We start from the raw sequence: 14,893 nt of genomic DNA on the forward strand, positions 1-14,893 counted from the left end.
CATTTTGCCACTGTTCAATTAATATGCTCTTCAGCGAATTTCAGTCGGAGTCGTCTATTTTTCGCAGAAATAAATGGTTTTTTGGCCAGTTTTCTTCCAAATAGTTTGCGTTCTGTTAGACGTCTTCGAACAGTACTAACAGAAACATCATCAAGCTCCAACTTTTTTTTTATATCCATTGCAGAACGAAACGGATCTTCCCGGGACGAACTTTCAATCTTTTGGTTCATTCTTTGGCTGGTTTTTCTTGGCCGTCCAGATTTTAATAAATAAACAATATAATTCCTTCTTAAATAAGAAGAGGCTATCGGCCTACGTGGCCTTTCTGTCCATGTTGGTATTTACAAGTGTCATAATGATAGTAATCGTAGTCTCAAAAACAGTATCATCCACAACAATCATCCCAAAACCACCAGCACATCAGGCACATCAAACATCCCACATCTAGTCTATGTCTTGGTAGTGTTCAATCAGAGTTGTGCCCGGTGTGAGGTAACGTGAGTTTCTAGTCTGTCGGTCAATGCACAGTCCAACAACGATGACCCAGTTTTTCTCTTTGTCTTTCCACTTTTTTTGTATTTGTAATAGTCTGTCTGAAATTTTTGTCATGTTAGTTTTTTCGTATAGCGCTTCGTTGGAAGAATTGTACAGTATGTATTTTTTTGTTTTGTTAGTTGCGTTTGCCATAATTATGTTACCAGTAGTGGTCTAAAAATGGATTTATATCCAGATTTTATTTTATTCATAACAGTGAATAGACTTAAAAAATGTTTGATTGTACGAGAGACAATGCTTCGATTCAGTTGCAATTGGTTTGCAATAGTTATTTGTTTCATTCCCGACTGCCACTTAGAAATAATCAAATTTCGGATATCTACTGACAAACTGCGACCAGAAGGCATTATGTAGCGCTAAATTAAATAAAAATAACCGGGATACAGATTCAGAAATTCACTTGTCACTAATAGAGAGTGAAAATACGATTTTGTTGCTTTACTTTTGGAATGTCTTCAAAGGAATGTAGAAAATTATCGGACAGATAAGGAAAATCAACTTAGTTTTTGTACGTTATTTAGTATATTTACAAGTGCAGAATCAAAATATACGTATATCATTCCTAAGAAGACTGTCCATTTTCTAGGGACCTATAATTTTTATTTGTTGCTTTACTTATGACTGATACTGTATATCTTTGGCGCAGTTTCGTCACACCGCGTTCATAAAAATTCTTTTTCGACAAAAAACTGCCCTAAGTACGTTTTTACGTCTTCAACAGTTGCGAAAGTTTTTCCATTAATGGCATTTTGCAACGATTGTAACAGATGATAATCCGATTGGCCTAGGTCTGGGAAGTAGGGTCGATGTGGCAAAAGCGCCCATCCAAATTGTACTAACTTTTCGCGGGTACAAGTTATCTATCCTGAGCTTATTCTTGATTTCGTTCCTCAATTTATCCAGATGGCGACATCTTTGCGATCCTTTCAGACAGATAACATAACTTTTCTTTGGTGAATACCCGATTTTGGAATATTTTGGGCTCACTTATTATGCCTGGTTCAAGAACTTTTACCTATGACCGATCCATTATTATCATACGTTTGAAAAACGGGTTATTTTCTTCTCTTTTAAAGAGTGCGTTGCAGATGTCAATGCGTCTAGCACGATGAATGTCCTCGAGTTCATGTGGTACTAATACATTGAGAATGGATACCATAAAATATTTGCACATTTTATTATAGAGAAGTTTAGTTCTATTTATTTGCGTCGCAGGCTATTTTAACTCTCTATGTGCCGCCATGTGCTGGATCGATAAACCAGTCTTCTCCTTTGAGTTTTCCCTTTATTTTTTTTTATCTTCGGATGGTAACTGAAGCTTCTAAGAGGAATTGTGTAAACTTTGAAATATCTGTAGCCAAGGACTCTATTACACAACGAAATCTTGCTCTAAGGAAGCATTTTTATACTCTACCGATTGTAAAAGCCAACGAAAGTAGGCGAGCAAGCATAGTTGTAAAAATTTTACAGGCTTTTACTCAGGCAATTTCTGGGGATTTTTGTTATTTTGTTACTTATTCTTCTTATGACAAAAACTTGCGCGAGTAGCGGTTATAAAACGGTCTTTCTAGATTTTATTAGCGCTCCCTTCAACATGGTTTTGCCTTTACAATAAAGGAAGCCAGGATAGTTATGTTCAGAGGTGATTAAGGCCTTTGCACAGTGAATTTTTCTCTCCCCTTGGAATGATGTTATTCTTGAAATTCGCTTTAGTAGAGGCTCTATTATTCTTATGTAGTTAAGCCTAAGTCGAAAGCCGTAAAATTTCAATTTCTTCAAAAAAGGGATATGGAAAGGGTACCACAAAAAAGTGGAGTTTTTTTCCCTCTGGTCTTCTTTTAGGAAGGTGGGTTTTAGTGGGACATTTTAATCAGTTTATGATACGTTTCATAGAGAAGTCCCAGGCCTATCATGGCTTAACCCTGAGGGCAAAGGGAGCAAATTGCGCTAAGCAAATTTGCACTTTACTTCATTGATCTAATCAACGCAGGGCATGAATCTGTAACCCGCCAACCTTAATTATACCAAACACGCAACGCACGCGGCCTTCCCTTTGTACTGATTTCGAATCTGAGGGAGAGTTCGCAATTTTATTTCCTTCTTGTTGCTTAAACTGTTTCCTGGATAATTTAATTAACGCTGCATGAGGCAGGAATGTTCTGAACAAAAGGTAAATTCATTCTTTTAAACTTCGTCCTTTCGTAAACATTTCACAAATTACCCCCTATCTGCTTACCGAGAGGTCCCGTTTTATTTAATTTTGCAAATAGTTTATTCGCGGCGACGAAAAAGAAAAATGTATTTGCATGTAAGCGTCGTAATTAAGCGGCTATAGCGTATTATTCGTAAGGAATAAAGAATCTGTAATGGGGAAAAAAACGTGGGTTAAAACAAGGCCTTTAATTAGCATGTGCCTTTTGTAATTAAAAACTTTGTTCAACACACGGGTGCGCAGAATAAAATTCAGGGCACGTCCATGGTTTCTAATTAAGAAAAACAAGCTTAAATTGATTGGACCTTAAATTAAAAACACGTATTTCAAACAATTATCGGGAATGTTTTTGGCCGAACCCGGTATGGATGATACAAAAATGGAGCAAACCCGACTTACAAAGGAAAATGTATGCAAGAAAAAGTGCTGAGTCGGGCAAATATTTTAACTCCAGCGAAAACAGACTTGACACAGATCGAAAACAAGCAGGGTGTTTCTTCCCTGTCCCTTATTGTTGAGTTGTTTTGCGTATGCGATTACCTTTTCACGTGAAAAATAGATTACCCTTGTCTGGGGGATGTTTTGTTTCCCATTGTTCAAACGAGGAAATAAAGTGTTCAAGAAGTGAAGGAAAACAGCAGGCTTTTAGATTGCTTGCTCTCATGTTACATGAGTTTTACATACAATTTGATGCGTCTGCTTTCGAGTGGATTATGTCATGCTGAACTGAAATAACATTGTAGGTTACGGAATCATTGATAAGAGAATTCACTCCGTCAAAAATAAGACGAATTCTTAGGTGTGATTTTTGCTGCAATTTGGGCCGTTGAGTAAACGGGATAATGTCTTTGCGCGATGACTCATAGATGGACTATATAAATGGGCACGATGAGGAAACGACGCTGGCAGCTTGCTCATATTGACTTTTCAGGAATTTAGTTACTCGTCCGCAAGTATTATTCCCTGGTAACTCAATTACCCGCCTTGTCTACATCAAGATAATTCTTGGAGGAACACGATCCATATCTTGTTTTAAAAAGTCACCTTTGTTCTCCGCGTTGTTCTAGGCAAATTGTGAAACACAACCCCATCTCAAAGGTAACAATACATGCATAAGTCTTATGCTCATCACTTTAGTACAATAGCTGCTAAGTGATATCCTACACCCCTGTAATACGCCCCCTTTGAGCATACTTCGATGTCGGCAACGGCGAGAGAGAAGGAAAATAACATTGAAAAGGGGAGCGAAAAATATTTTTTCCGCAATTGATTTTATTCAGATAAAACATCCCTTGGTATATTTCAAGGTACTATTGGTGGCAATAAAATCCAACTTTAATGGCCAAATTATACGAATAGTTCGACCTTTCTCGTTGGTATTTAGCATCGGAATTATTGCCCTTCCGTAGCATATTTAGGTCGTAAAAATTTCAGAGGCAGTTTGATATCCGGATACTTTGAGGCCTGCATTCCCAAGGTGATTTGCATGTGTTGGTTATGATCTAGACGGGAATTCATTTCTTCGATGTATGTTTTCGTTTATAGTGAATAAAATATCGGTTTTGGCTTTGGTGGAACTATGAAAGAAGTATGTATTCAGGCCTTAAAATGGGAAATTCTATAAATAGAAACGAAATAGGGGTGCCAAAAATAGACAATTTTTTCTTCTCCCCCTCGTGGTATTCCCTAATTCCCTCAGAAAGAGAAAGGATTTCTTATTTTAAAATCCTTTCATTTCGTATTTAACACAATGTTTCCGACATAAACTTGTTCATGTTAGAAACTTCGTAAACGGTTATAACAGAAAATTGTGTGCATTACGGCCTTTTCCTACTTTTTTCTTTAGCCTACAGTTTTCCCTGTCTAATTTCTAGTGATTACTCGTTGACGAAGACGTTCTGATGATGAAGTCCTTTTTCAGAAATAATTTATTGCAAAGTCAGCGTTTCATGGTTGAAAACTTGGTTATAAAATTGAGGCTGGAATACCCGCACTTTCGTTCCTGGTTCACTAAATCGATGATTTGCTTCGCCACTGAATATGTAAATTACCACCGAAACTTACCTGCAGCAATTATGTGGAAAACACAAGGCACCCGTTGGTTCCCGATATTGTTGGAAGCGTAACACAATAGAGTCCCATAATCTAGGTCTTGTACAGGAGCGTACGATAATATGCTTGTTGAGGCGTTTATCTTTTTGTGGATGTAGGTGACATCGATTGAGTCCGCTGAGTTGTTAAAAGTCCATGTAAAGTTGACCTAAACAGAGATTTGGAATAATAATTAAAAGTTATTGTACTGATAAAGGAACCAAACAAATGAACAAACTGAAACAAAACGAAACTACCGTCCATTAACGGTTTTCGAACTAAAGCTTAAGCTATAATTTGATATAAACTTTTGCACATAAATACCAGTCCGGAAATTTTCGACAAATCCAGCTTTTCCTTTATAGCAAATTAAAAATAAAACGACTTTCTCTGCGGATTGTTTACTTTCGGGTTTTAATTTAGTTACCTCTGGGGGATTCGCGTCCACTTGGCAAACAATTTCGGCTCTCTCCTGCTTGGCTACACCGTAAATCTTGGTCTGATCCGGCTTACAGGTTGGGGCGTCTAGAAATAAATTCATATTAAGTAAATTAGGAAAAATCCGGAGGAAATAAAATTATAAACTTTCCCCTTTTGGACATCGGCCTAAGCCCAAATGTCGGGTAACGACTTCATAACTCACAACTTTTTAAAGCAAATCGCGAAACAACGAAAGTTGCGCCTTTCGAGCAAAAAACGAGATGTTTTAAAGAGGAATTCAAAAGGGATCTTTAAAAGAATATCTCGCTTCTTGTTTTAGGGTTGGATGCATAAATTCATAATTCCGTAAATGAACTTTGTTGTGAGAAAGAAGGCGTTTCTAATTCATTCCCTCGTTTCTTGTACTGCGCGAAAGTTTTAATGAAAATTTTACTCGAGGACCTTTTAAATTTAGTAAAATATTTTTCAAGCTGCAAAGAGTAGAGAGGTATTTCGGGAACGCAATATTTTAAATTAGCGAGGAAACCTTCTTACACAAGACGTTGAGGTAAAAAGAGTTGCTTTCGCCCTCTCCTTCCACGTTGTAGCCAACGCAGGTATAATTTCCTGCCGTGGAAGGGGAAACACCTCGAAGAACCAGGCTTTGGTTGCTGATGACTATGCCTGCGCTCATGTTCACTTGAAGATGTTTACCCTGGAAGGGAATGAATTCGTTTATTAATTTAACACTCAAAGGAACTTGGGATAAATATCCAGGATGATTTAAAAATGTGTCCAAACATTTTGAGAGAATATTTTTGAGGTTAAAATAATACTGTTTCTTCCTATAAACGTGTGTCCTAAAATGTACCCCTTTGAAGCTGGAGTTATCGAAAGTTGGGCAAAAAAAATCGATTATATCGATTTTGTGACTACAGTTACCGATCGAATTTCATGAAAATTTGCAAGTCTTTGCTTTTCAGGCGCTCTATTAATTTTTTTCCTTCAAAAATTATATAAACCCAATTTCAGAAAGGTACACTTTGTGTAGCCCATATTTTATGTTTTCGCTAAGGAACTCTAAATTTAACTATCATCATCTAGTAGACCACGAAAAAATCTAAAATTTTGATATCTTCCGTTTTTGTTGATACAACTAACCGTTTGCACCGTTGAATAAAAGGATAGAATTATCAAAATTATAAATTAAAAAAATTTATGGGCTGCGACTCTTATTATTTTGCTGTACGATATTGTTGCCTGATATATGCTCATTTTCTTTTGTAATTAGGTTTATATAATTTTTACATCAAAAAAAGGAATAGAACGTTCAAAATACAAGACTTTGCAAATTTTCATGAAATGTGATCGGTAATTGTGGTTATAATTTGACATAATTAATTCTTTTCGTCCAATTATCGATAAATCCAGCTTTGCAGGGCACATATTTATAGGAAAAACCCGTCTTATTTTAACTTCAAAAATACTTTTTTAAAATGTTTGAATTCAATTTTGAATCGCCCTGTATATGGGAGGAAAGTTTTTTTGATAAGAAATGACTCAAAATTGTGGAAAATCACAAAACTCGGTAGTTGCATTTGTAACTCGAACTATCCTGTGAAAACAGAGCTGCTGGACCATAAAAATTATAACTTATTTCAGTTCTTCGTTTGGCCCAGAAATAGCGGGGCGCAATGCAATTATATCAGTCCCAGGAGCAAAACTATGTATGTATATAATCTCGTAAAGATCCTCATACTAGATGTAAAATATGGGAGGAAGAATACTGCAATAAATATGTCTCTATGTCCTTCTTTTCGATCTTTGATTTACGAGGAGAAATAACCCTCTATATTTCATACTGAATATAAATCTCCAAATAGATGCAAAATCCTGGGATTTTTCTCGACTCAACGTATGTTATGCATTGATGGTGCATTCTCTAAGAGACACATGTTTTTGTTTTCAAAAACACATTTTTTATGCTACTATTATGCGTGAAAGAATTTCTTAACTAATGCAGTCCATTCTCGATATAATAAAGACATTTTCATTTTAAAAAGTGCCACCCTTCCATTTTCCACACAGCTAAGTAGCTGAAATAGATGAGAATTTTTATAGCTTTATGGTGCATCGTATTTTACGATGTCACCGACGACAATTTGGCAAGCACATAAATATTTTAAATTACATGTTTACTACCAGATAATATTGAGCCGACGACATGAATCGAAGATATATAACTTCTTGGGATATATCGTATCGAAAATAGGCTAAAATCGAAAGATCCCAGCGGGGATTGATAGATATCTTTTTGTACTGGAGTTGCTGTTTACTCTAAATCAAAAGTAAAGAAAATATAATATGTATAAGGTTCCAATGAGTGCTTCGCCAAGCCTGGGCAATATGGTAATAACGACTATTAATCATCGTTTTCGAAGGGTGTCGCTTGACATGGTGCAATATGGATAATGTAAACGGAAACTGAAAAGGATTTATTTCAAATCCATTAATTGCACGTGATCATTAATGGTCGAAAATCACTAGAGAGAGCAAAGCGAGATTTAAATTATTTCTGGAGCATTGGCATGGAAAATATGAAAAATGTGAGATTTCAGAAGTGATAACGCAAGAGTGAAATTAATCCTCTATTGTGTGATCCAAAACGCACCTTTCAAATAAATTTAGTGGGAAATGCGATCCTGGAAAGTTGCCTTTTGCGTTTCCTTATTCCGCTATCCTTAATATTTTGTTACATATCCTCAGGTAGATATACCTTGGAGCAAAGTTTCGTACACACAAAGGGATTTGACAGTTTAATCTATCGTCGAAGCGTATATTTCACCTGAAGTTTAATTAACTGCAGTGCACTTTGATTAGAAGTTAATTAAATTCTGGAAATCTTGATAAGAATTTTGAATTTTCGAGTTTTATTTTACTATGAGAAATTGAGGAATCTTGCAGCGACTAGTTAATATTGTTAATCAAGACTGAAACTTAATTAAATCATTCAATTCTCCGGAAAATCTCTAGATAAATTTTCCAAAAATCCGGCATTTTACAAAGCTACAAGACATAAAAATTTGATAACCCACAAATTCGATTTACACTCACACAAACGTACGAACAGTTATATTTTATAGCTCGTCAGATCAATCATTTTACGACGCATGTTCCAATTTAGCTTTAACTGGAATATGGCTTATTGCACTGTTTATAGATATTTGCAAAAAGAGCAAAATAAATCCGTTTATTGGCCACTAAATGTAGTTATTACACGTGTTATGTTTTACTGTCGTATATAGCTCGTTTAGTCTAGTAAAGTGTTGGTAGGGAAAGAAACGTTGAGTTGAGGACAAGCTTTGAGGTAATGGAAGCCAAGTTTCTAAAACACAGCAGCAACTGTCGGCGCTATGTTTTGTGTAGTCCCTGTTTTTCAGGAGCCGTGTTTTAACAATGCACTGCCAGATTCAGAGGCAAGTACCCGAGTGCGTTCCTTTCAGTGATGTCAGTCACTGAATTAGCCCTGTTACCTATTTTGTGGTTCGGGAACTAAACTAGTGAGCAAAACAATTATGTAACTTAAAAAATTGTGCAATTTTTTTGAATTCTTCGCTTCAGGCTTGTATTTGCTGATTGTAAATTATATTACTTATTTTGTAACTTACACTTAATATTCCACACTGAATCGAAAGCGCTATTTTGGATTTTATGATTTTAGTTTAGAAAACATCAATCATTCCCTGATTAATTTTATCTCTAAAAAAATATGTATATTATTATATCTATAAAATTATTTCCCTTTTCTTAAGTGAGTAAATTTGTTTTGCTCGCCGGTATACAGTGAATCCCAAAAATATTCGGACCCGCTCTTTTTACAGATTTTACGAGTCCTAATTAAATATATTAGTTATTTTTTTATTTTTTTTACGTCAGAAATGTCTCTATCAACCATCTATTTAGGGGTCTGCATAAAAAAGGAATGCGAAATCATAATAGTTTATATTGAAATTTCAAGAAATAATCTAGAGAACCATTAAACGGGTCACAAAAAAGTAATGTTAGTTCTGATAAAAGGCAATTAGTAATATTTCATTACGAAAAAGGTAATTCCTATAAAAAGATTGGGGAAATGCTCCAATTAAGTAAGAACAGAGTTGGAGGCATTGTAAAACGTTATAAAAATGAAGATAGAATACTTCCAAAAAAACAAACAGGTCGACTAAAATTGTTAAATGATAGGGACAATCGCTTCATAATGAGAACCATTAAGAAAAACCCTAAAGTTAGTGCTCCAAAATTGAAGACCCTATTGGAAAATCATTCCAATAAAATAGTTAGTACTGAAACCATTCGTCGGTCTATCAGAAGCCATGGATATCACGAAAGGGTATGCAGAAAAAAACCATGGCTCAGCAGTAAAAATGTAAAACTACGAATCAATTTTGCTAAAGAATTCATTTCCAAACCAGACAATTATTGGATTGATGTAATTTTTTGCGATGAATCATAATTTAATATTTTTGGCTCAGACGGACGTCAAATGGTATGGAGGAAAGTAAATGCAGAACTACAGAGACAACATCTTTGTTCTACAGTAAAACATGGAGGCATGGGGGTGTATACCATCACTAGGAGTTAGTGAATTAGTTTTCATTGATGGTATTATGGACAAAAATACATATTTAAATATTCTAAGACAAAATTTACAGAAAAGTGCGGAAAACATGGGCATATTAAATTCGTTCAAGCTATACCAAGACAATGCTCCAAAACATACCGCTCATATTGTTCGTGAATGACTGTCGTACAATTGTCCTAAAGTCCTTAAAACCCCTCCCCAATCTCCAGACTTAAACCCGATAGAAAATGTATGGAATTATTTGGAAAAACAACTTAGAAAATATGAAATTACATCAAAAACGATATTAAAAACCAGGTTGCGAGAAGAATGGAATAAAATTAATTTAAATTATTTAAGAAAAATTGTATCTTCTATGCCTAAACGTTTGAAAAGTGTAGTTGAAGCGAAAGGTGGCCATACAAAATAAAAAATTAATTAATTAGGTTAATTATATATCTTTAAATCAATTATATAGATATAGTAGTTATATGTTAGTTATTACCGTCCGAATATTTTTGTGACCCGTTTAATGGTTCTCTAGATTATTTCTTGAAATTTCAATATAAACTATTATGATTTCGCATTCCTTTTTTATGCAGACCCCTAAATAGATGGTTGATAGAGACATTTCTAACGTAAAAAAATAAAAAAATAACTAATATATTTAATTAGGACTCGTGAAATCTGTAAAAAGAGCGCGTCCGAATATTTTTGGAATTCACTGTATGCAGTACCCGTTTCGCTACTATACACATGGAATATTAGTGACTTCAAGGAAGAGGACATTAAGCGATTGATAGATGCGAAGAAGATAGGGTACCATTTTCCCTTCCATTGTCAATGATCAGGTACTGTTACTGATTCGCAAGCAGTACGCCTTAACCCGAGGATGGACGCAGTTCTGAGTGATTTCGGAGGTCGCGAATTACGGACATACATTCTATTTAAAAAAAAAATCAATTTTTAAGATTAAAAACCGCACCTATAAGAAAATATATCATTACTAGAACGGGGTTTATAGAAGGCGTTCAAACCGACTACCCCTTTTTGCTAAACAATACCCGAGACGATCAAAGAATTCTCCAAGCATATTAATTAGGAAGTCCGACGTAATTGATTACGATAATGATATATGATAATGACAGGCATCAGAAATTTTTTGTCTTAATCCCGCTAAATCAAGTGTCCGATCTTCATACTGAAAGATTCCTGATTTAAGACAATCTCAGAGGAAGAAATCATTGAGAGATAAATCAGGTGATCTAGCGCCCCACTTAATATTTCCAAATCCAGTAATTAAACCATTAGGAAAATTTTTACTTAAGAATTGCCGCATTGCTCGGCTGTTGTGGACAGAGCAACCGTTTTGTTGAAACCAAACGTTATTGATTTCAATATTAGAAAGCTCAGTAATAGCTGGAGCAACTTGACTGTTCAAGATGTTTGAAATATTTTTGAACATTCAAGTTTCCATCAATAACGAAAGATCCAATAAAGTGTGATTTTCCAAAATTCCAGGGCAAACATGAACTTTTTGATGCCTCCGAGTACCTCTATCATAAGTGTAATGGAGAATTTTCATAGCCCAAGACTCGAGTAGCAGACGGATTATGTTTTCCATGAAATGAAAAACTTGATTGGACGGCGAAAACGAATTTTGGAAAAGAACATTTCCATTGACGTTCGCCTTCACACAGAACTGCATCCGTGCTCGGATTAAGTCGTATTGCTTGCGAGTCAACGACGCTAGTCGATTGTTGACAATGGAAGGGGGAACGGTAGTCTTTCTCCCTCACACTTATAAATCGCCTAATTGCTTTTCGCTTGCACTCATTAAAGCTCCAGGCGCAACGCAGCGAAAAAGGTATTAGTTTACTGCACTTGAAAGCTATAATGAATATTCAGGACATCCAGGAGCACGTTTCTATTCCCCTTTTTGCTAAAATCATGAACTTCCATTCTCTTTTTGAGATCTTAGTCCCACCTGCCGCAACCTAAACGTAGCCATCCTGGAAACTACAACAGACAACTATTATCTCTACTTACGTTATGTCTCCACTCCACCTTGTAAGCGGCAGGATGGGCGTTGATAATACAGTCAAAATAAACATCGGTCCCTTCTCGAACTGCGTTAGGATTAAGGGATGTCCCCAGGTTTATCCGGGCTTCCGGCGTATCTGGAACACAAATTCCTGGGTGAGATTTTATAGTTTTCCAAGATTAAGGCGGAACGTCTTAGCAAAAGTTCCCCTCTTGCTGAAGATTGTTAATTTGCAGTCGTGCCGTCTGAATAGTTAAGGACTTTATGCAGTTGTGCTAGTTGGCATACGTATTTTGGAGGGTGTTAAGGGGCATTGAAGTTTAAATCCTAAATTCAATACTTACAGTGTATCTCCAACTTCCATCCATCTTCCAAGCTCTCAGAAGATAGGGCCTTGTTTTCAGCTCTGCAGGATAAATACTTGCCGTCATCCTCCTTCTTCGGGATAAAGGTCAGCGTCGAAGTGGTCGTATTGCCGTCATTTGAAGTCTGGAAAACACGGATCGAAATTAACGAAATTTTCCCTTGAAACGCAATATCGGGCCGACATTAAATACAACTCTAAAAAATTAAAATTTTCGTAAGGGAGACAGGAGCTGTTTATACCGCAATTTTCCGACTTCAGTGTCCATTATCGTCGTTACGTACTGTTTTGTTTTTCCAAACGAAATGTATAATCTAGATTCAGGATAACTGTTTTCTGATATTTAGGAAATAATCTTGGGAATACAGAAATGGGGAAAAGAGGAAATTAATTTTAAGGTACGCTCTAATAACGATAAAAACAACTTTAAGAGTTTGAAGAATACCGATGTTAAGAGGGTTATATGTTGCACAGTCGGAACCTCGTTAAAAGGATACTTTGGTATGTATAAGCGGAGCTGCAGGGGTACTTGGATTTGGGCAATAAAAGTATATGACCACCCAAAAGCTGAAATCCAAGGTTTTATTCTTCACTTTATAGTGCATAGTTGAGAATATTTAGAAGACTATTACTACTTCAACAGCTAATTCTAAACACAACTAAGCCTTGCCAAATAGACTTGTTCTTAATGCATTAGAAAATCCTTTATCCTCTAACTTATTTCCTGTTCCGAGCCCTCTGAGGAGCTTTAAAAGGGGTCATAACCAGCATTACAGGAAGTATATGTCTCTAGCGATGGAACTAGTTGAATTCTCTGATTGGACAGCGTGAAAATTGCAGTGTAAGGAAATCGAATGGGACATTCTTTCGGATAAATGCGATCAATAATGTAAGTTGTACTAGTGGGAGTTTAAATAATGAAACTTATCTCGTGCTGGACTTATCAGCCTCAATTCCCCATAAGAAATGAGGAAGATGAATATAAATATTCGTCTGGCTCGACCCCTCAAGGGTAATAAATTGTTTCGATATGAATCTACACGGTTTCATAAAAAATAATCAGCCGTAAAAAGTTTCCCGAAGAATTCGTGTTATTAATGTTTGCGCCGTTTTTCCTCTTCCGAGCTAAATATTTTAAGGGAGTTACGCAAGAGCTGCCTAAATTGTTTCGAAGCTCCACGAGTACCAAAGGTTTGAGCTCTTTGTAACAGTTTACTTGGAATCTTTAGCAAGAAGAAAGAAAATTTTAACATTTCATTTATCCTCTTAGTTTTTAATAAAGTACCGAGCTCTGCGAGGAAACTGTCTCTTCTTTCTAGCTGCGATAAGGGGCACGATCGATAAGACACTTCCTCATATCTCTGAAGTGCTTCAGAATTATCAATAGCGTTCTAAGTTTTGTTCTCTGTAAGCTCTTTTCGATTGTTAGTGATTTTATTGCGGGAAAAAGAAGTTGGTTGTATGCTGACTTTCGACCATGTTGGATTATTCTTTTGTGCAGACTTTTAATGCGCCCCCACAAAGAAAGGTCGCTTGGAATTGTTTCGCATAAGGTGCATTAAAATTATCTTGGCTTGCAATGAGAACGAAAAGGTGGTAGTTTCCTTTTCTTCTTCATGTTCAGCATCCTATTAGAGATCCGCTATTCCTTGTTTGGTTAAAGAGAGTAGTTCCTACAACTGGTACTCAAGGGTCAGTGATTCAGTAAAAAAATACAGGTTATTGAGTGTATTTCTTTAGCTTCTCTCTGCCTATAGAGTGAGATAGTCCCCGTTCCCTTACAGGTCGAGGTATCACTCTTGGGGAACAATATGTCCAAATCGAATTTCTCACAAAATAAACTTAAAAAATATACTGCAATACAATCATCCGGTATTCATTTCTGCGGTTGCATTGTTCAGGTTTGTGAAAATTATAAACAGGAGGCAGTTGCATGATTTATTGCTTGTCGCTGACGGGTCCGCTAGGCATGTAAGATTTATGTCCCGACTTAATTCAATTCCATACACTTTGAAAAATTTGCTCCTTACAGGTCGCACCCCGTATTTTCCTAGTGGCACATTAATTTCAGTTTTCAATAGAGCTTCAGTTAACGGAAGGCTGTGAAGAAGTAACCAAGATTTCTTTGAAAACACGCTTCCACGAGAGGACACTAGGTGGGTATAAGTTGGGGAACTTGGAGAGGATTGCCTTAAACATTAAAATATCACGACGAGCGACTTAAATTTATAAATTATTTAAAGTTGGTGTGGGCGAAAGTGTTGCAACTAAAAAACGCAAAATTTCGAGTATGCAGACCTAACTGACTGTTCATCACTTTTGGTTGGGCTCTGTGAGTATCCCTGGATGGAGGTTTGGTGGAGCCCGGTTTTCAAATTTTCCCTCAGTTAGTCAGTGATAAGGACGTAACTTTAGTGCACAATAATTTTTTTCCCTCAATATCGAGATTAAGGCAAACAGGGCTTCGGTCTTCTGAACAATAAACGAATTGCTATCTATACAAATTCAAGGCTTATACAATACTGTACTTTCCGGAAAACTTTTAGAGTCAACGCACCCTAAAGTAAATCCCCTACACACATCCTT

The 14,893-nt window shown here is 36.2% G+C and overlaps 1 protein-coding gene across 3 annotated transcripts in view; it reads right to left on the reverse strand.

Moving 5' to 3' along the window:
* Positions 1-14,893, reverse strand: part of LOC136341689 (nephrin-like) — a 218,784-nt gene that overhangs the window by 12,825 nt on the left and 191,066 nt on the right. For all 3 annotated transcript variants that reach the window (XM_066286918.1, XM_066286920.1, XM_066286921.1), the window contains exons 7-11: positions 12,288-12,432; positions 11,949-12,079; positions 5,834-5,993; positions 5,286-5,383; positions 4,832-5,027 (exon numbers count right to left, since the gene is read on the reverse strand). In XM_066286918.1, the coding sequence (XP_066143015.1) occupies positions 4,832-5,027; positions 5,286-5,383; positions 5,834-5,993; positions 11,949-12,079; positions 12,288-12,432 (730 nt within the window). The remainder of the gene's footprint in view (positions 1-4,831; positions 5,028-5,285; positions 5,384-5,833; positions 5,994-11,948; positions 12,080-12,287; positions 12,433-14,893) is intronic.

Source organism: Euwallacea fornicatus, chromosome 10, assembly GCF_040115645.1.
Source record: "Euwallacea fornicatus isolate EFF26 chromosome 10, ASM4011564v1, whole genome shotgun sequence".
NCBI classification, from domain to species: domain Eukaryota; kingdom Metazoa; phylum Arthropoda; class Insecta; order Coleoptera; family Curculionidae; genus Euwallacea; species Euwallacea fornicatus.